The 22619-nt window shown below is 45.9% G+C and overlaps 1 protein-coding gene and 1 long non-coding RNA gene across 2 annotated transcripts in view; both read left to right on the top strand.

The window, feature by feature from the left end:
* The window catches only part of LOC119955124, a 76587-nt gene extending 71851 nt beyond the window's left edge, over positions 1–4736 (top strand). Inside the window, exon 3 of the long non-coding RNA XR_005458388.1 lies at positions 4536–4736. This is a non-coding gene — a long non-coding RNA (uncharacterized LOC119955124). The remainder of the gene's footprint in view (positions 1–4535) is intronic.
* A 555-nt stretch (positions 4737–5291) lies between these two features.
* The window catches only part of nup205 (nucleoporin 205), a 133744-nt gene continuing 116416 nt past the window's right edge, over positions 5292–22619 (top strand). The window contains exons 1-5 of the mRNA XM_038781018.1: positions 5292–5429; positions 11215–11357; positions 14752–14923; positions 20562–20706; positions 21326–21485. Of these exons, the coding sequence (XP_038636946.1) occupies positions 5399–5429; positions 11215–11357; positions 14752–14923; positions 20562–20706; positions 21326–21485 (651 nt within the window). The 5' untranslated portion in view covers positions 5292–5398. The remainder of the gene's footprint in view (positions 5430–11214; positions 11358–14751; positions 14924–20561; positions 20707–21325; positions 21486–22619) is intronic.

The raw sequence follows: 22619 nt of genomic DNA, 5'->3' as shown, positions 1-22619 counted from the left end.
ATCAGGAGTGCACAGGAGGCCAGAATTAGAGGATTGCTGGTATCAGAGGGAGATGGGCTAAATCTCTCAAACATCTTGATTGGCTGGGCTTTTATAACTGCTTGGGGTACTGTAGCCCTCAGTCAAATAACCCTTTGTCTCTTCCACAGTTCAAAATCTATCGTGAGTAATGGCCCCTTTATGCCAATTCAATAATGTTTCAGTTTCCTCTCTTAAATTCTTCCATAATTTTGGATAGCTAAATTGAATTGCTGCCTTATCCTTTGCAGCTTTAGTTAGCAACTCCATACTTGATTTCACTAAACCCTATCTGCAAATCAGATCAAATGCTTTTCCTCCATATTTAGACTGTTATTTGTCCATTAAAAAAAAAATTATAATGCAATAACGGAGCACCTTTGTCCAGACAAGATGATGATTTTAAACCATGTTTCGCAGGACAGCATCTTACACACTGGCTCAGGTAGATGATCATGTTGCTTGGCAAAACTAAAAACGGGGCATTGAACAGTCACTCACTTGTGCATCATCCCTGCTACAAGGATGCATCACTCCTGCTACCAGGATGGCTGTTACATGTCAATTACTTTCCTAGAATCAGATTTGGCAGCAAATAACAGAGGACAACATTGCAAGGTTTACTCTGGACACAGAAGGACCAGCCAGAAATATAAACTGCATATCACGTTGAATGACAATGCCTTGTGTACTAAGAACCCTTAGAGTACAATATGTCTATTCTTTCTGCCGGAGTGACACAGGAACTTGGTCACCCAGCAGCTTGCACACAGGCAGTTGGAATAATACAAAGGTGGAAAATCACTTCACAAGATACTTCTGCCTCCATCCTCCTCCAAGTTATTCACCAGTTCATTGAGCGTCAAATTCCCTCAAAATTACAGAAGCTATTATAAATCTATTTTAAATATATACAGTTAAATATGAAGCTTTATATAGCCAAAGAGCTGATTGAAAATGCATGCTCAGATGTTAGAAAATTGGTTGTAAGCAGAGTACAATTGGTGGGGCCATAACTCAGCAGATACCGTAGCTTCAGCTGAGGAAGGGAGAAGAAAGCAAAAAACTGAAGTTCAATAACCAATTCCAAATGTATAATTGGTTGGATGGGCAAACACGTGCACTGAAGAATACATTTCTCCAGATTACTGTTTGGCAAGTTTGATTTTCACAAGTTTAATTTCTCATCAAATCCAATGACCAATGAAAAGAGCAATAGATTTTCAACAATTTCAAGTAATGGCTCAGCCCCCCAATACTCCTGCATATCCAACTACAAGATGCCAAAGTGACCACAGTTCCTGTGTGAAGTTTGATATCAGCAAGAAATTCAACCAGAGGTATCTCAGCCAAGCTCAATGCCATGCTGATCAAGAGCTCATGCATGCATTTTTTTTCCAGTATAACTCAGTGAATCACTGGTTCAGAAACTCTGGTTAGTCCCCACTCATACCACCAACCCTGCCATCTGCCCCACACCAGGGCTTTGAGGACAGTTGATCCAGCCTGACAGAGGAACAAATTGAGCAAAGGCAAGCAATCATTATTAGCACCTTGTGGCGGCTCATTGTCTCGTTAACATTGAAGCATGGGCTGCACAGTAGCAGTGGTTAGCACTGTTGCTTCACAGCACCAGGGTCCCGGTTCGATTCCCGGCTTGGGTTATTGTCTGTGCAGAGTCTGCACATTCTCCCTGTGCCGGCGTGGGTTTCCTCTGGGTGCTCCGGTTTCCTCCCACAAGTCCTAAAGATGTGTTCAGTATTTTGGACATTCTGAATTCTCCCGTGTACCCGAAAAGGCACCGGAATGTGGCAACTAGGGGCTTTTCACAGTAACTTCATTGCAGTATTAATGCGAGCCTACTTGTGCAATAAAGATTATTAAACAAAAAAAAAGAAAACAGGTTGAAACTATTGGCACAGGTTCAGCAAGTTATGTTGAGGATCTGAAACAATCCAGGGATCCAAAGGTGACAACTGTGGTCTGAACTAACTTATAGAAGCAGTTGTGCGTGTTTCAAAAAATGGCATCAGCATCTCTGCAAGGAAAGAACAAGACACTGGGAAGTTATAAGGGGAAAGAAAATAGTTGAGTCAAAAATTTACTCCCAAACCATTCCTTCCATGACTGAACAAATATACATAAAATATAGTTTGCATCAGATACATACCAAGAAAATTCTCAATCCCCACAACACCCCAAAATACCCTTGCAGAAGTTCCTCAGGGTCGTGTCCGAGGCCCGACCACCTTCATCTGCTTTATCAATTACCTTCTTTCCAACACAAGGTCAGAAGTGAGGATGCTCGCTGGTAATAGCACAATGTTTAGTATCATTCCCAACTTCTCAGACATCAAAACAGTCCACATGGAAATGTTGAAATACCTGGATTATATCCAGGCTTTGTCTGACAAGTGGCAAGTAACAATCGGGCCACACAAGTGCCAGACAATGACTATCTCCACGAAGAGAATCAATCTGCGCCCCATGTCATTCAATGGCATTATCACCACTGAATTTCCCACTATCAAAGGGGGGGGGGGTTACCATTGACCACAAACGGAACTAGGATAGCCATATAGGTATGATGGCGACCAGAGCAGGTCAGAGGCTGCAGCGCGTAACTCACCTCTTCACTTCCCGAAGCCTGTCCAGTACCTACACTTGCCTGGATGAGTGCAGCTTCAACTCAGAAGCTTGACACCGTCCAGGAAAAAGCAGCCCACTTATTGGCCTGCTTCTACAAACATTCACTGCCTTCACCACCGATGCATCTACAAGATGCGCTGCTGGATCTCACCGAGGTCCCTCAGACAACCCAAAATCCATGACCACCACAATCTCGGGGTATAAGGGCAGCAGGTACATGGGAACACCACCATGTGGAAGTTACCCTCCAAGTTATATTCACCATCCTGACTTGGCAATATATCGCCGTTCATTCACGGCCTCTTGGTCAAACTTCTGTAACTCTTCCACCCCCCCCCCCCTCCTTCTAATGGCACAGTGCATGAACCTATACCACATGGGCTACAGCAGTTCAAGAAAGAAGCGCACCACCACCTTCATAAAAGGTATAAAATTATATAAAATTCATAAAATTATAAAATTCATAAAATTATAATTCATAAAATTAGAGATAGGCAACAAAGCCCACATCTGTAAAAATGAAAAATAAACCACATTTGCAAACTAACCACCTTGATTAAACTTTGTAATCAATGGAACCAATGAACTCTACTATCATTGCTACTGCTGTATAGATTGATACTTAGAAAACTGGAAAAAACTACTAGATACCACCACAGAGTTTGTCAAGAGTTACTGAATTACATTAAATTTGTCAAGTGTCAGTTAACGCTGTTGCAATTTTGGTTAGTCTTTTTTTCCAGAATGAAATGCTGAACTATTATTTAGATTGTGAGCTCCAATGCAAACAGGCCTGTCGCCATACCAGGCAGTCCACCAAGGCAACTAGAGACAGGCAATAAACTCAGCTGTGCCCAACATTACTTGAAATTGAGCTAAATATAGTCAATAAGATGCATCCATTCACTCCCCAGTGGCCCTGCAATTCCTCTAACTTATCAAGCAAAGACAACGTCTCAGAAATTTCAAATGTATGGCTACAAATACTTTCTCCTTTTAAACATATGGATGTCGGCATTCAGAAACTTGAAAATTTCTAGTATTTAATTCTGTATTCCCCCACTCAATCTTTCACATCAATGTATAAAACAGATGACAAATATTACATTTTGACCACTGCACTTCGAAATTCTAGCAGGGTTGCTGCCACAAATAGTTTTAACGTGCTAGTAATATAATCACTTAAATCCTCAAAGCCACCAAAGCAAAAAAAGAGGGGACCACACAACATGATCAATATTTGTTAAAAAAAAAAGTTCAATATTATTCCTAATTACCCTGGGGACAAAATACCTGCACTTTCGGAAATGAATGAACTGATTTCTGTAAACTCCCCCTTGCATGGATCTGAAACTCAAATGTTAACAATGAAGCAAAAGCAAAATATAAGTGATGGGGGGGGGCTCACAAATAAAAATAGAACAACATTCGCACTCCTTGCTAAGTGAATACACGCTGCCTTTCCTTAAAGGGGGAAATTAACTTTATTAAAAAATCCTCTCCCTCTCGAATGGCAAATTCACACCAATTGTCAGATATTATATTTGGGGGAGGGAACTAAAATTGTGCGTTGGGGCAGAGAGAGGAAGGGTGATCCTTTGCCCAGGATGGAGTGAACGAAATCCCTTGCCTCCTCTCACAGATTCAAACAATTGCAAACTCTGCCTCTCCATTAAAATGGTGATAGGGACAGGGCCTTCCCTCCCTTTTCCCCCCGCCTGCTCTCCCCCTGCCGGTGCTGCTCTTCCCCACTGATGGGTTTGGGGCCTGGCTGTGCCGCTGAAGCCTCCGGGTGTGAGTGGGGCGGACTCCCCCGGTGCCTCCCTCTCCCTCCTCACACATACACACTCTCTTTCTCCCACTCACAGTTTAAACTCAGCAGGAGCTCTGAACGCTCTGCCCTTCCTTTGATCCCGTGTCCTTCTCTGCTGGGCGTTCAGGTGGTGTCTATCTTTCCTCTTTTTCCCCTTCGCTCGGGTGGTGGGGGTGTATTTTATTCTGCTCCCACCGCTCCTCTGTTGCGGATAATTTGAGCTATAATTATATCTCTCCGGCGCTGCTCCAATTTACACACCGGCCACCATTTTTTTTCTCTCCTCTCCCTAGGAAACTCGCACGGAGTCTGCGCGGAGAAGCAGCCGCGCATGCGCTCACCGTCCCGCCGGCGACCGTTACCCATTCGCTCGGAGCCCCGCCCCCCCGGCCCCGCCCCGCGGGGCACTCTGGGACGTGTGGTCCACCAGCGGCACTCTGGGACATGTAGTCCACCAAGCCTCCCGCTCGCCCCATCGCGGCGGCGCCGGCCTACATTTCCCAAGAGTCCCACCCACGTACTATGTTTTTATTCTTCTCTATCACGAAAAAATCCGCGTTTCGATTTCGCGACCGAACCCGCATTAAAATCACCATTCTGAGCATTTTTTAAAAAGAATGTACCATTGTGAGAGTTTCGAGCCGAAGTTTTTATTGGTTGATGGGATTGGTGAGAGGTCACTTCCGGTGGCCTGCCGCCTGGTATGCTGGGATCTGTAGTCCGTGCCGATGGGTCACGTGCCCACTGAGCTGGGTGGACGGGCGGAAGGTTCGGGCGCTGCGGTGTCATCGCGGGGGAGGGGCTGCTGGGGGTTTGATGGGTGGGTGCTAGGTGGACGGTGGGCACGGTTGAAGTGGTCAGGTTGGTCCCCGGCCCCGCGGGCAGGCCGGGAATTGTCGGTTCCGGTTCCTCTCCAAGATGGCGGCCATGACCATGGCGGTAAATTCAGGTCAGTCATTGGGAGGGAAAAAGCGGCGGAGAGGCTGAGAGATCCGGCCCACTAGGCCAGGGCCGTACCTGCCGCAAACAAACATCCCTCATCTCTACCGCCCCGGGCTGTATCCATGTGGGCGAAGCCCATCACCTACGACCACATCCCCACCTCCTTGTTCATCACCAATAAAATATACAGTCGTTCAGTGGGGAGGGAGAGTTGGAAGGGGTAGGAGGGCGTGGGGGAGGGAGAGTTGGATGGGTAGGAGGGCGTGGGGGAGGGAGAGTTGGAAGGGGTAGGAGGAGCGTGGGGGAGGGAGAGTTGGTGCGGGGGGCGTGGGGGGGGGAGAGTTGGTAGGGAGAGTGGGGGAGGGAGAGTTGGTAGGTGGGGCGTGGGGGAGGGAGAGTTGGTGGGGGGCAGGGAGCTGGTGGGGAGGGGTGGGGGAGGGAGAGTTGAGGGTGTGGGGGGGGCGAGAGTCAGGTGTGGGGGAGGGAGAGTCGGAGGGGTGGGGAAGGGAATGTCAGAGGGGTAGGGGGTGTGAGGGAGGGTGGGGGGGATGGAGCGTCGGAGTAGTGGGCGGGAGGGAGAGGTACGGGGAGTTGTTGGGGAGGTGGATGATGTGGTGGAGGGGCATGGGGGACGGAGCATTGGAGGGGGTGTTTTGGGGGAGGTGGGGACGGAGAGTTGGCGGGGAGAACATGCTGGGAAGGTTGGTTTGGTCAAGATTTTCATCAGAATTGATCCTATTTGCATGTCTGATAGCTTGTAATCGCCTTATACCACCTGAAAAGTAGGCTCTATTAAGATGGGCTATCGAATGGTATTTGTGTACTTCGTGTCATTTATTTATGGCTTATTTTAATATATCCAAATCTATTATCAAATTGAATGCTGATTTTAATTAAATTAAATATTTATCTGTAATCAGTTCAATCAGAATGCACCATCAAAAGGCTTGACATGAAGGAATAAAATTAAGAATTCTGCCAAGAGTATATTAAATTAGATTGTGAGTATTATTGATGCAACATACCATCCACTCAGTAATTTCATAAACATGTCTTGAATGGATAGACCCAGACTTCAGGAAGATCTACCAATGAGTCCTCTGACTTTCCTAGTTATTCCTCCTGCAGTAGATATCACCAACATAAGGGCAGCACAGTAGCCTTGTGGATAGCACAATTGCTTCACAGCTCCAGGGTCCCAGGTTCGATTCCGGCTTGGGTCACTGTCTGTGTGGAGTCTGCACATCCCGTGTGTGCGTGGGTTTCCTCCGGGTGCTCCGGTTTTCTACCACAGTCCAAAGATGTGCAGGTTAGGTGGATTGGCCATGATAAATTGCCCTTCGTGTCCAAAATTGTCCTTAGTGTTGGGTGGGGTTATGGGGATAAGGTGGAGGTGTTGACCTTGGGTAGGGTGCTCTTGCCAAGAGCCGGTGCAGACTCGATGGGCTGAATGGCCTCCTTCTGCACTGTAAATTCTATGATATCTATGATATTGAGGCTTCCTGAAAAGTTATCCTGAAGATCGAACAGTAATTTCCTAAACATGTGACATAAAAACTGTGGTCATTTATTTTTCGCTCCTCAATATGAGGAATGCATCTCTTCTCATTTCAGGCAAATGCGCCGCCACCAACGCATTCAGAGTGCACATACAAAACGGAGTGATGCTGTCGCTCCACTGCGCCCAAGATTGTGGTCAGATCCCATCCACCACAGAGAACACCTGCTGAGCCAGTGTGATATTTTCTCAATTTGCTGCATCAGCTCAGGATTCTCAAATTTACGCTAATAGTTGCGCAAAGCATTAAATGCCATAACCAGCATCTCGATGAGGCTTATCCCATCGGTCTTGGTTGCACCTGAATTCAGGTGAAAGGCCACCGTCAAACATTGGGACTGTATTTTGCAGAAATTTAACAATGATCTTTTGTCATCTGTATCCCTCAGTGAGGACCTCCTCGATTAACATTCTAATCTTCTCACGGCTCAACCTGATTTTTCTGTCGCTCTGCTCAAGTGTGGGAGCTCATCGCCTAACGATTTTTCATTGGTCATTATGCTCTTAAAAAACAAATCTTAAAAATTGTCAGCAAATCATATAATAACGATGCTGTTTGCCTCGCATTTGTATGCACCTTTTGATGTAAGAAGTAAGCAAAGCATTTAACTCGGTGCAGGCGCACTGTCCCTCGAGCCTACTCCTCAATTCACTAAGATCACAGCTGCTGGACTACATAACTCACTCTCCTTTTAAGAATCTTAGATGTTTCAACAAATTCATCTCTTTTGAACTCTAAAAGAAAGGGCCATTCTGCACCATCTCTTCTCGTAGATGAGCCATCTCATGGCAGGAATCAATCAAATGAATATTCATTAACCCCACTCTTAAGGCAAGCATATCCTTTCTTGGGCCCAGAGATCAAGCCTGCACATGATGCTCGAGATGCTGCCTCACCAAAGCTTCACGTAATTGCAGGAAGTCTTATTTAATCGTATACTCCAACTCTCATATACCTTCCTAATTACTGTACATGAATGTTACCTTCCTTTGGTTATTGTACAAGAATACCCAAGTTCAAAGATTTGCTTGACTGCAACTTTCAGAACAAAGAAAAGTACAGCACAGGAACCTTTGGCCCTCCGATCCTGTGCTGACCTCGCTGCCCGTCTAAACTAAAATCTTCTACTTCCTGGCTCCGTATCCCTCTATTCCCATCCTATTCATGTATTTGTCAAGATGCCCCTTAAATGTCACTATCATCCCTGCTTCCACCACCTCCTCCGGCAGCGACTTCCAGGCACCCACTACCCTCTGTGTAAAAAAAACTTGCCTCGTACATCTCCTCTAAACCTTACCCCTCACACCTTAAACCTATGTCCCCAAGTAATTGACCCCTCTACCCTGGGAAAAAGCCTCTGACTATCCACTCTGTCTATGCCCCTCATAAATTTGTCGACCTCTATCAGGTCGCCTGTCAACCTCCGTCATTCTAGTGAAAACAAACCAAGTTTATTCAACAGCTCCTCATAGCTAATGCCCTCCATACCAGGCAACATCCTGGTAAATCTCTTCTGCACCCTCTAAAGCCTCAACATCCTTCTGGTAGTGTGGCGACCAGAATTGAACACTATACTCCAAGTGTGGCCGAACTAAGGTTCTGTACAGCTGCAACATGACTGGCCAATTCTTATACTCAATACCCCGGCCAATGAAGGCAAGCATGCCGTATGCCTTCTTGACTACCTTCTCCACCTGTGTTGGCCGTTTCAGTGACCTGTGGACCTGTACACCTAGATCTCTCTGACTGTCAACACTTGAGGGTTCTACCATTCACTGTATATTCCCTACCTGCATTAGACCTTCCAAAATGCACTACCTCACTATTGTCCGGATTAAACTCCATCTGCCACCTCACCGCCCAAGTCTCCAAACAATCTAAATCCTGCTGTATTCTCTGACAGTCCTCATCGCTATCTGCAATTCCACCAACCTTTGTGTCGTCTGCAAACTTACTAATCAGACCAGTTACATTTTCCTCCAAATCATTTATATATACTGCGAACAGCAAAGGTCCCAGCACTGATCCCTGCAGAACACCACTAGTCACAGCCCTCCAATTGGAAAAGCATCCTTCCATTGCTACTCTCTGCCTTCTATGACCAAGCCAGTTCTAGAACATAGAACAGTGCAGCACAGAACAGGCCCTTCGGCCCTCGATGTTGTGCCGAGCAATGATCACCCTACTCAAACCCACGTATCCACCCTATACCCGTAACCCAACCTTACTTTTTTTTTAGGACACTACGGGCAATTTAGCATGGCCAATCCACCTAACCCGCACATCTTTGGACTGTGGGAGGAAACCGGAGCACCCGGAGGAAACCCATGCACACACGGGGAGGACGTGCAGACTCCACACAGACAGTGACCCAGCCGGGAATCGAACCTGGGACCCTGGAGCTGTGAAGCATTTATGCTAACCACCATGCTACCGTGCTGCCCCGATCTTGCCAGCTCACCCCTGATCCCGTCTGACTTCACCTTTTGTACCAGTCTGCCGTGAGGGACCTTGGCAAAGGCCTTACTGAAGTCCATGTGGATAACATTCACTGCCCTACCTTCATCAATCATCTTTGTGACCTCTTCGAAAACTCTATCAAGTTAGTGAGACGTGCATGAAGTCTTGCAACACGAGGTTAAAGTCCAGCAGGTTTGTTTCAAACACAAGCTTTCAGAGAGGAAGGAGCAGTGCTCCGAAAGCTAGTGTTTGAAACAAACCTGTTGGACTTTAACCTGGTGTTGTAAGATTTCTTACTGCGCTCACCCCAGTCCAACGCCGGCATCTCCACATCTTAGTGAGACATGTCCTCCCCTTCACAAAACCATGCTGCCTCTCGCTAATACCTACTGCCTCTCGCTAATACAAACAAACAATCTACTTTCCCATTCTTTCTGCCAAGAAGTCACCTTAAACGAATGAGCTTTACCAGACACAAGCTCAGTCAAGTTACCATAATTCGTCAGTTGAAACTTTCAGGATCATATCCATTTCATAGAACATACAGTGCAGAAGGCGGCCCATCGAGTCTGCACTGACTCTTTGGGGTCGGGGTAGAACCGGGGGTACAGGAGGCTAGGGAGGCCGGAATACTGGCCTTTGCGTCCCTAGTGGCTCGACGAAGGATATTAATTCAATGGAAGGACGCGAGGCCTCCAAGCGTCGAAACTTGGATTAACGATATGGCTAGCTATATTCAGCTAGAAAGGATCAAATTTGCCCTGAGAGGGTCGGTACAGGGATTCGCCAGGCGGTGGCAACCTTTCCTTGACCTTTTAGATCAGAGATAGACGTTCGGGGTCGTGGCAGCAGCAACCCGGGGAGGGGAGGGGAGGGGGGGGGGCAGCAAGGGTCGTGGGGGGACATGCACGACTGTAACGCGGGCAAGTCTGCTCGCTGCTCATGTCTGAAACTGTAGGCTGCCTTGTTTGTTAAGGGTGCCTGGGGGGGTGGGGGGGGGGGGGGGGGGGGAGGACTGGTGCGCGCGAGAGGGCAGGCGAGGGAGGGACATTTGTCTAGAGGGATTGTGTTGTAAATAATTTAAAAATTAGTAGGGGTAAATGTCTGTATGGAAAAACTCTTTCAATAAAAATTATTTAAAAAAAAAAAAAAGAGTCTGCACTGACCCACTTAACCCCTCACTTCCACCCTATCCCCATAACCCAATAATCTCTCACCTTTTTGGATACAAAGGGCAATTTAGCATGGCCAATTGACCTAACCTGCACGTCTTTGGACTGGGAGGAAACCCACGCAAACACGGGGAGAGCATGCAGACTCCGCGCAGGCAATGACCCAGCGGGGAATCAAACCTGGGACCCTGGCGCTGTGAAACCACAGTGCTAGCCACTTGTGCTACCGTGCTGCCCCATTGTGCTTTATCCACCCTGTGCTTAATTTCCATGTCGGTGTAGGGTTCAGATGGTATAATTAATTTTGTGTCTTTATTCTCACTGCTTATGTTTTGTGAGTAAGGTAGTCATTGGGCTCAGCACCCAGTGTTGGGAATCTTAAAATTAAGTTGGTGGCAAAGTCTAACAAAAATGCCCTGTTACACCGATTCAGATATGTGATTTCTTAACCCTAAAGTTATTTCGCTCAATCACAACAAGAGCTTTTTTCAAGTAACAAAGTTCATTTCATAGTTCATGATCTTTCTGAAAAAAGTTGCCACAAGAGGTGTAATTTTCACAACCGCTAACTCACTGATGGCTTTTGTTTCGTGTGCTGCAGCTGCCAGTTTGTGGGGACCATACAAAGAGATCTGGCAGATAGTGGAGAGTGTGATCTGGAAGCAGCTGCCAGAAGCCATTCATCTGTTGGACCTTACACTCAAAAAGCACAAACCAGACTTCATCTCCCTCTTCAAGAATCCAGTGAGTTTTTTCATGCCCCTGCTTACTTATTAATTTCAACAATAGAGACATACATATGAAGTGCTAGCAAGGTATTGGACCACTGGAAGGAAATGGCTAACCAGAAGATGTGAGCTAGAACAACCTTGTTTGCAGAGAGAAATGTTTAATCAAGAGTTATGGAATAAGGTGGGAAGTGGAGTTGACGATTATATCTGATCAGTCATGACCTAATTGAACGGCGGAGCAGACTCGATGGACCTAATGACCTATTTCTGCTCCCACGTCTTATGGTCTTATTGAAAGTGGCCCATGTGGAATCCAAGGTCAAACCTAAAAAATGTGGAAAGCATCATGAAACCAAGAACCAAATCTCCCAGTCACCAAGCAAAGGATGTATTTACAGCTTTTTAAAAAAGTGAAATAGGCAACAGACAGTCAGACCTTGTAGATTGAGTCCAATTGTTGGGCTTCAATATCACCTGGGCTCGGGCCAGCTTCCAGTGGCCACCTCACTATTGGCCACCTCACTTCCAACAATACCGGAGTAATGGCAGCACGGTGGCGCAGTGGGTTAGCCCTGCTGCCTCACGGCGCTGAGGTCCCAGGTTTGATCACGGTTCTGGGTCACTGTCCATGTGGAGTTTGCACATTCTTCCCGTGTTTGTGAGGGTTTCGCCCCCACAACCCAAAGATGTGCAGGCTAGGTGGATTGGCCATGCTAAATTGACCCTTAATTGGAAAAATGAATTGGGCACTCTAATTTATAATAACAAAAAGAATAATGGAGTTAGGTTTGTGATCTGGGAATTTAGACAATTGGAAAAATGAAGTAAAAGTCCACTGACGATAGTTGTTGATGTGGGTAAATTCGCCAAGCACTTTAGATTGTTAAGGACTCATTAGCTATGTTGATGAAGGTATACTTTTCACTCCAGTGCTTTGTGGTTGTAACTGGTTTGTTCATCTCATCTGAGATATCAAGGCTTTTCCATGATTATCCTATTAAAATGTTCTGTTTATTCCTAACTTCTACCCACATTGGGTCCACCTCTTGCTACTATATTTACCATTCTGAAAGGTGTTACCCATAAGGACAGGTAGAAATGATGATTTTAATTATTGAGCATTTGAGTTATGGAAAGAGTTAACAAGGTTTGGCTTCTTTCCATTTTTTGGGGGGAAAAGTGAACATCAACGTGACCAATGGTCTAGAGAGCAACTACCCTCCATAAACTTCAGTTCATCCAAATCCACTGCCAGTATATTTGGTGTGCGACAAGTCCCTCTCACCAATCACCCATGTACTCATTGACCTTGCTGAGTTCTGGTCCACCCAATGCTTCCAATTTAAAGTTCTCCCTGTTATTGTAATTTTCATCAGTCTTACAACTATCCTCTGGCCTCAATGCATTCACTCTTTTTGCCACACTATTGGCAGTCATGCTTTCAGCCACCTGAGTTGTGCATTATGGAATCCACCCCCTGAAGCTTTCTGCATCTACACCTCCCTCCCTTCCCACCTTTTAGGCTCTAGTTTCAAGCCCACCTCTTTAATAATAATAGTGATAATCTTTATTATTGTCACAAGTTGGCTTGCTTACATTAACACTGCAATAAGTTACTGTGAAAATCCCCTAGTCGCCACCCTCCGGCGCCTGTTCAGGTACACAGAGGGAGAATTCTGACTGTCCAATTCACCTAACAAGCACGTCTTTCAGGACTTGTGGGAGGAAACCGGAGCATCTGGAGGAAACCCACGCAGACACGGGGAGAACGTGCAGACTCTGCACAAACAGTGGCCCAAGCCTGTAATCGGACCCGGGTCCCTGGTGCTGTAAAGCAACAGTGCTAACCACTGTGATATTGTGCCGCCCCTTGGCCTCTTGTCGATCACCGTTGCTATTGTCTCCTTTAGCTCTGTGAAGTGCTTTGAGATCATCTCATATCGTTGTTAACTCAATTTGAAGTTTTAAGGATTAAAGATTTTGAAAATAATTAACAACCCTCAATCTGACACATTTTCACTCTGGAGAATACCAGCAGACATAAGGTATTCATTTGGCTACAAGAAGGATACATCAAGGGATATGGGGAAAGTGACATTGAGGTGGATGATGTGCCCAAAGATGTGCAGGTTAGGTGGATTGGACATGATAAATTGCCCTTAGTGTCCAAAATTACCCATAGTGTTGAGTGGGGTTACTGGGCTATGGGGATCGGGTGGAGGTGTTAACCTTGGGTAGGGTGCTCTTTCCAGGAGCCGGTGCAGACTCGATGGGCCGAATGACCTCCTGCACTGTAAATTCTATGATCTATGATCCGCTAATTAAATGGCGGAGCAGGCTTGATGGACTTAATGGTCTACTCTTGCTTCCATGTTCCTAAAATCAAGAACCTCTGATCTTTTGATATGGCTCCCGTCAAAACCGGCAAGTTTTGAATTGTAATTTGCCAGTTTCTGTGAGGCTGTTAATACAGCATTCATTCATTCTGATTTGGAACGGAGAACAATGTGTATGTAGCAGTCATTAAGGGCGAAAAATTTAAACTTTGTTTTTGATCATTATAATGATACTTTAAGGGGCAGCACGGCAGCGTAGTGGTTAGCACTGCTGCCTCACAGCACCGAGGACCTGGTTTGATCCCAGCCCCGGGTCACTGTCCGTGTGGAGTTTGCACATTCTCCCCACGTCCGCGTGGGTCTCACCCCCACAAACCAAAAAGATTGGTGGATTGGCCACGCTAAATTGCCCCTTAATCAGAAAAAAAAAATTGGGTACTCTAAAAAAAATTTTTAAATGAAATTTTACGAAATCTGACATCGCTGGCTGGACCAGCTTTAGTTACCCCTCACTAACTTCCCTCCATTTCAGAGGGCATTTCACAGGCATCCACATTGGGGTCTGGAGTCACACGTTGGCCAGACCGGAAAAGGACGAGTGAACCAGATGTTTTCCCCCCAACAATTGACAATGGTTTCATCGTCATTGTTCGACTTTTAATTCTGGAATTTTATGGAATTCAAATTTCACCGTCTGCTGTGGTGGAATTTGAACCTTGGTGCTCAGAATGTGCCATGGGTCTCTGGATTAGTAAAAGTAAAGTCTCCAAAGTCCCAGATGACCATAGGCTGCTTTTCTCTTTGAGGGGTAGACCTGACTGGTGGTGATTTCACCTGAGGATCACCACACCTCAGACAAGGTTGAGGAGACTGCATGAATAACCTCAGCTGGTACAAGAATTGAACCCGAGCTGTTGACCTCACTCTGTGTCAAAAATCAGCCGTCCAGCCAACTGAGCTAAACCGGATGAGTGACAATACCACTCCTCGCCTCCCCTCCTCATTGTAATGATCTGGCACACGGGGCCTCGTGAAGTTGAATTTGACAACGTTTTGTATCTTTTTGTTCAGGCTAAAAATGTACAGCACAGAGAGAAGGTGAAGAAAGCCAGCATTGAGGGGATTGCCATCCAGGGTCAGCAAGGGACCAGGCTGCTTCCAGAACAACTGATCAGCGAGGCTTTCATTTTGAGTGACCTCTTAGACATTGGAGAGCTTGCTGCTGTGGAGTTACTGCTGGCGGGTTTGTATTTTTGAAGTTCTGCTGTGAATCCCTGTGACAGCTTTTGTTTAATTAGACTGGTCCCAAGCCCGTCTGCTGGTTCCAAAGTGTTCATCATTAAAGCTGGCATCTGCAACAGTGCAAATTTCATTGAGTGTTCTTCAGTTTTATAATAATGATGATCTTTATTGTCTCAAGTAGGCTTACATTAACACTAAAATGAAGTCACTGTGCAAAGCCCCTAGTTGCCACATTTCGGCGCCTGTTTGGGTACACAGAGGGAGAATTCAGGATGTCCAAATTACCTAACAGCCCGTCTTTTGGGATTTGTGGGAGGAAACCGGAGCACCTGGAGGAAACCCACGCAGACACGGGGAGAACGTGCAGACTCCACACAGACAGTGACCCAAGCCGGGAATCGAACCTGGGACCCATGGCTGTGAAGCAACAGTGCTAACCATGTGCTACCGTGAATTAGGTTGCATATGAACTTTGACTAAAACTGAAGATTTGTACAGCAATTTCTGATTGTACACTCATTTCTTTACTGTGAGGGTTCCACTCCTGTTGGGGAACTGTTTGGTAATACTGTTGACCCACTGGTAACTCACCGAAATAGCAATTTTCCTGCAGGGGAATGATTAATTAACATCGGAAGGATGATTGCAGGGCCTGAACTCGATTTTGTTCTCTCCTGATTTTCACATAAATTTTCCAGTAAAAAGCAATACATTATGGAACGAAAGCCCAGACTAACTTGTCACTCGCTAGCTAGAGGTTTATAGTGGCACTCGACTGTCTGAAATACTTATTGCGGCAACTAGTGGGAATGAAATGAAATGAAAATTGCTTATTGTCACAAGTAGGCTTCAAATGAAGTTACTGTGAAAAGCCCCTAGTCGCCATATTCCGGCACCTATTTGGGGAGGCTGGTACGGGAATTGAACTGTGCTGCTGGCCTGCCTTGGTCTGCTTTCAAAGCCAGTGATTTAGCCCTGTGCTAAACAGCTCTTTTAACACGGCTTAATAATACACCAGCTGGTGTTTTCGCAGGGTGATTTCGGATTTGTGCAATGAACTCTGCTCCACTATGAAACTAGCTTTTGAGTGCAAAGATGTTATGTTATAACCACCAACTATGTTGAACTGTAAATTTCTGGCTCGGATGCAATATTTAGCATTATGAGGGTAAAATGTATTAATTCTGATTATGCTTTAAATTAAGATTGAGCCTGAGTAACAGCCAGGAGTCAGCTTATTGTGTTTATTCAGAAGCACGTTTACTTCTGAATAAACTGGTCATAACTGCTGCTGGTGTTCTCAGTGCTTGTAAACTGCACGACTTGATGCAGGATAAAGCTGGTCATTGATCGGCAATCTTGGTTTCACAATGTCAGACTTTACCTTTTTGGTGCTCATCGGCTCTGTGCGCTTCTTGCCCTTTTGTTCTTCCGAAGTGTTTCATTTGCTATCTTTTACTCTCTTAAAAACTGCTCAAAATCAAGGCTCACTGACCCACGTCACCTATTCCTTTCTGGGACCTCTCTATATGTGAAAGAAAGAAGTACTTGTACTCCAATAGTGCCTTTCATGATTCTAGCCAATTAAGAGATGCTCTGTTGTCATATGGAAATACAGCATTCAAGTTGCACACTGTAAATTCACACAGAGCAAAGTGATAACGACCAGATAATGTTTTAATGATATTGGTTTGACGGGGCAAATATTGACCGAGATTTTTCGAACCTTGGTCGGAGAATCCCCCGGGGGGAGGCGCGAATCCCGCCCCGACGCAGGCTGCCCTATTCTCTGGTGCCGTTTTTCAGGGCTGGCTGGGATTCCCGCACGTCGGTTGGGGGCCGTTGAGTGCGCGCGCGCGCGCGCCGCCCCCCCCCCCCCCCCCCCCCCAGCGATTCTCCGGGCCACGATGGGCCAAGTGGCCGTAAAGTTTGCCCAGTCCCGCCGGCATGAATTACTCACCTCACACGGCGGGACCTGGCTGTGAAGTGTGCGGTCTTGGGCGACCCAACCTGGGGCCTACCAATCTGCGGGCGGGCTGGTTCCGTGGGGAGCCTTCTTTCCTCCGCGCCACCTTGTTTCCTGTCGGGCCCGCCATATTGCCTGGGAGCCAGCGCAGAGAAGGGAACCCCCGCGCATGCGTGCAAATACGTCGACCAGTCCGAGCATGCGTGTGATCATGCTGGCCGTTCCGCACATGCACAAACTCGCACCGACCCTTTGGCGCCGGCTGGAGCTGGAGGAACCACTTCGGTGTCACCCTAGCCCCCGAGAAAGGTGAGAATTCCTCACTTTCGGGGCTGTTGACGCCGGAGTGGTCAGCGCCAGTTTTCCTGCCGGCTTGGGGATATAGCCCCATTATTACAGAATCCCGCCCATTGTCCATGACAAGGGAGAATTCTTCTGCAACTCTTCAAATACAATTAAGGGGCAGCAGGGTAGCATGGTGGTTAGCATCAATGCTTCACAGCTCCAGGGTCCCAGGTTCGATTCCCGGCTGGGTCACTGTCTGTGTGGAGTCTGCACGTCCTCCCCCTGTGTGCGTGGGTTTCCTCCGGGTGCTCCGGTTTCCTCCCACAGTCCAAAGATGTGCGGGTTAGGTGGATTGGCCATGCTAAATTGCCGTAGTGTCCTAAAAAGTAAGGTTAAGGGGGGGGGTTGTTGGGTTACGGGTATAGGGTGGATACGTGGGTTTGAGTAGGGTGATCATGGCTCGGCACAACATCGAGGGCCGAAGGGCCTGTTCTGTGCTGTACTGTTCTATGTTCTAGGTCCATGGTCCTTTTGGGTCTAGTGGAGAGGGCAAATGGTTTAACGAGCCATCTGAAAGAAGGCGCCTCCAACATTGCGACACATCCTCGCCACTGCGCTGGAGTGTCAGCTTTGATTTTGGACTCCGTCTCTGGAGTGGAAGTTGAGCTCAACCTTTTGTCTAGGAGGCGAGAACGCTCTTCATTGATCCGTGGTTAGCACAGTGTGGAGCTCTTGTCTTTTCAGTCTTTCATTTCTTCCACATCACATTTTCAGATCCCAATCTTGGCAATACACAATTTGTTCTTTCATACTTTTCTGTTCTTGCCTGAAGTCACTCCCATGGATTTCTTAATTTTAGATAAGCATTAACTCGAAGAAATGTTTTACTAATTATAATTTAACAGGACCGCTGAATTTCCTCGCAAACAATAACAACTGCCCCGTTGCGACTCGCGATGGGGACCGTCCCGTTGCGACTCGCGATGGGGACCGTCCCGTTGCGACTCGCGATGGGGACCGGCCCGTTGCGACTCGCGATGGGGACCGGCCCGTTGTGACTAGCGATGGGGTCCATCCCGTTGCGATGGGGTCCGTCCGTAGCGGCTCGCGATGGGGACTGTCCCATTGCGACTCACGATGGGGACCGTCCCGTCCCGATCTCAGTTTTAAATGGTTTTGAAATAAGTAATGACTATGTGGTCCTTGGTATCAGTTGGCTTAATGGCTGCACCCAAGTGTAATTATAGCGAAATCTGTGTTTCTCTGAAGAAATTAGCAAAGCTCCCAAGTTCAGTCTATTGGAGTTGAGCGTGGAACAGTGGGTTTGATTCCCCAATCCATCCCATTTGTAATTGTTGCTCTGCATTCTGGATCAATCCTTCCATAAACATGTGATCAGAATTTGTTATCTGCACCATGTAATGTTTCCCTAATAATTATTTTAATTTTGCTGCAGGTCTGTGCTGGCAGACGGTGCTTCATCATTTGTAAGCTGCTTTTATGTTATCGTTGAGGTGTTTTCCTTGTCGATTCCCAAAGTACGAGTCTCCCAATGTCAGTGTAAGCCAGCCAGATTTCCCCAAGGCCAGCATCCAGAAGGAACCTTTTTTTGTGTGAAAAACAAGCCCTCTGAGAACCAAACACAGTGAATCGGCATGTGTACATTGCAGTTGCTCTGTTAATGTATACATTACAGTTGCTCTGTTAATGTATACATTGCAGTTGCTCTGTCAATGTATACATTGCAGTTGCTCTGTCAATGTGTACATTGCAGTTGCGCAGTTAATGTATACATTGCAGTTGCGCAGTTAATGTATACATTGCAATTGCTCAGTTAATGTATACATTGCAGTTGCTCTGTCAATGTGTACATTGCAGTTGCGCAGTTAATGTATACATTGCAATTGCTCAGTTAATGTATACATTGCAGTTGCTCTGTCAATGTGTACATTGCAGTTGCTTGGTTAATGTATACATTGCAGTTGCTCGGTTAATGTCTGCATTGCAGTTGCTCTGTTACGGTATACATTAGAACATAGAACAGTACAGCACAGAACAGACCCTTCGGCCCTCGATGTTGTGCCGAGCAATGATCACCCTACTCAAACCCACCCTATACCCGTAACCCAACAACCCCCCCCTTAACCTTACTTTTTACGACACTACGGGCAATTTAGCTTGGCCAATCCACCTAACCCGCACATCTTTGGACTGTGGGAGGAAACCGGAGCACCCGGAGGAAACCCACGCACACACGGGGAGGACGTGCAGACTCCGCACAGACAGTGACCCAGCCGAGAATCGAACCCGGGACCCTGGAGCTGTGAAGCATTTATGCTCACCACCATGCTACCGTGCTGCCCAGAGCAGTTGCTCTGTTACGGTATACATTGCAGTTGCTCTGTTACTGTATACATTGCAATTGCTCTGTTAATGTATACATTGCAGTTGCTCTGTCAATGTGTACATTGCAGCTGCTCGGTTAATGTATACATTGCAGTTTCTCGGTTAATGTCTGCATTGCAGTTGCTCTGTTACTGTATACATTGCAGTTGCTCTGTTACTGTATACATTGCAATTGCTCGGTTAATGTATACGTTGCAGTTGCTCGGTTAATGTACACGTTGCAGTTTCTCTGCTGGGGTCAGTCTTGGACTTGAGGAAGCTGTATTGCCAAGCCCCATTGACAGATTAGATTTATACCAGCTTTAGTGTCTTTAAAACTTATAAACAATTCTAAATGTGGTTAAAGATTGGGACAAGTCAGTCTTTAGCAAACCTGTTATCGAGATGTGAGCCCAGGCAGCACTTTCCTTCTTGGGGCTATTTGGGAAAATTTGCCTCCCAAACATTGAACACAGGCAATTTTTGGATGTAACCCTCACAACATTATTCCTCATTTCAAATGTTGTGCACATAGATGTCATGTGGTGGTTAGATGTGTTCCTTTCTGAAGGGGAACAGGGAACAGTTAAAGGGATGGAGTTTTGTTTTCAGGAGAAAACATCATCAGCACTACCTGTATGCTGGAGTGCAACTTATATCTATAGCAATGTCCCATAAATCTCAGAATTTGAATGGTGATGCCGAATATAGTGATGATGGGTCATTTTGATGTGTTACTTATATGACCTAAATTGTCAGCCACTCTCTTTGTTGCCACCATTTCCCAATATCTGCAAAGCCTTCTGGCTTCTTTGGCTGAGTTGTCAGGCACTTCCTGCTTCACCTCTCTTGTTCTGCTTGGCATTCTTTGATCTACTGTAAAGCATCTTGCCAGGTATTTTGTGTGAAAGGTGCTCTCCAAGTGTCATTTATTCAAACAGATGGCTTTCGGTTCTCAGTTGTCTTGTGAGTTTCTCTAATTTGATCATGTTTGTATTAACAGGTGAGCATCAGCTGCCCCGTTTCCCTGGCTTGACGCGTGGTTTGGTGGCTATACTGCTATACTGGGATGGGAAACGGTGCATCGCAAACTCCTTGCATTCCCTCATACAATCACGACAAGGCAAAACCTGGACTCTGGAACTCAGGTCTGCTCTTAGGTCTCAATAATTAAACAGGTGTAAAATAAAACGTGTGTCGTTTTTGAATCTGCCTCTTGTCGACTCATTAGGCAGTGTTGCTTCTGAATAAAAGTATTGCAGAGACCAACAATAGCATTCTGCATTGTCATGACAGAATGCAAATGTCTTTCCATTCAGCTTAAATGGTGCAGGTGATTACTAGGAGAGCAGTTGTGTCTCCTGGTCTGATACTGAATTATAGATTCCAGTAAAGCCCCGGCTTCTGCCCTGGATGGCTCTTAAATTGGTTGATTTCAGAGGGAACACTATAATTGTCAAGGGACCTCGGGTAACAAGGTGAATCTGGCGAAGCCAGCTTAATCAAGGTCTTGATACCCTGAAATTCTCCCCATCAACAGCTTTCGGGCAGGGGAGGTTGGTGCTGTGTAACTTATATTGCACAAAGTTAGCTTTTTATGTCAAATGTTTTTCATGTTATGTCAGCAAAACATCATCTTTCAAACGCCGTTAATTTATTCCCATGATTAAGAGTGACTCAGATTCAAAGTTCATGAGTAAGTGTGATTTACTGAGAGGAAGACAATCATATAACACCTTGGGATTAAAAAGCTAATTCTCTTTGCAGTTCAGAGCTTGTATCCATGACAACACGGTTTACCGATGAGTTGATGGAGCAGGGATTGACTCAGAAGATACTGTGCTTGATCAATCAAATAAACCTCAGCAATGAGTTTGAAAAATTGCAAACAGCACGTGGCTTGGGCAATGCATCTCATCGCAAAGGGGTAAGAGTCAAAGTCCTTTTATTTGCAGAACGATTAGCAGTTAGAGGAGTGAAAACATTCAACAAGGTTTTTGTCAAGCCGGCAGTAATAGTTTTGAATGGTTGTAAGGTTGTTAAAAATGTATACAGAATCCTTGGCTTTATAAATAGAGGATTGGAGTACAAAAGCAAGGAAGTTAGGCTAATGGTTTATAAAACGCCTGTTAGACCACAGCTATTACAGAGTATTGTGTGCAAATTAAGAAAATTGTTGAGACTTGAGGAGGAAACAGAAGAAATTCATTAGAATGTTAGCAGTTGTGATTGACTTCAGTTATCTGGAATGGAGAAGTTGTGATTCTCCTTTCCAACACATTTATCAGAGTTTGTTGAGCTATCAGTCAGAGTAGATAGAGGAGGACCAGTCAGTGTTGTATATTTGTATTTTCAAAAGCCATTTCATAAGATGCCACACAAAAGGCACATGCTAGGAGCTCATGGTGTTGCAGGTAATATTTTGGCGTGGATAGGGGATCGGCTAACTAATAGGAAGCAGCAAGTAGAGATAAGGGAGTCTCAAGTTGGAGGACAGTAACCAGTGGGGTACCACAGGGATCGGTGCTGGGGCCGCAGCTCTTCACAATACATATTAATGATTTGGAGGAAGGAACAGATTTTACTGTGGCCAAATTTGCGGATTTACAAAAGTGGGAGGGAAGGCAGGTTGTAAAAAGGATATAAATAGTTTACAGAGAGATATTGACAGATTAAATGAGTGAACAGAAAATTGGCAAATGGAATTCAATGTGGAAGGATGTGAGGTTGTTCATTTTTGGTGGAAAGAATGAGAAGACAGATTGTTGTTTAAATGGAGAGAGAGACTGCAGAAAGCAGACTGCACAAAGGGACTTTTAGGATCCTTGTTCGTGTAACTCAGAAAGCTAGCATGCAGGTGCAGTGGGTAATAGGAAGAAAGGCAAATGGAATGCTGACTTTTATTTCAAGAGGGCTGGAGTATATGGTCTTACGGTAAAGAGGTTATGCTGCAAATGTACAAGGTCACAGTTAGAATACTGTGTACGGTTTTGGTCCCCTTAATTAAACAAACATATTATCATTGGGGGAAGTACAGAGGAGGTTTACTAGGATGTACTCT

The sequence above is a fragment of the Scyliorhinus canicula genome, chromosome 20 (assembly GCF_902713615.1).
Source record: "Scyliorhinus canicula chromosome 20, sScyCan1.1, whole genome shotgun sequence".
Taxonomy (NCBI): Eukaryota; Metazoa; Chordata; class Chondrichthyes; order Carcharhiniformes; family Scyliorhinidae; genus Scyliorhinus; species Scyliorhinus canicula.
The sequence above is the reverse complement of the archived record's forward strand: the minus strand, read 5'-3'. Positions and strand labels throughout refer to the sequence as shown.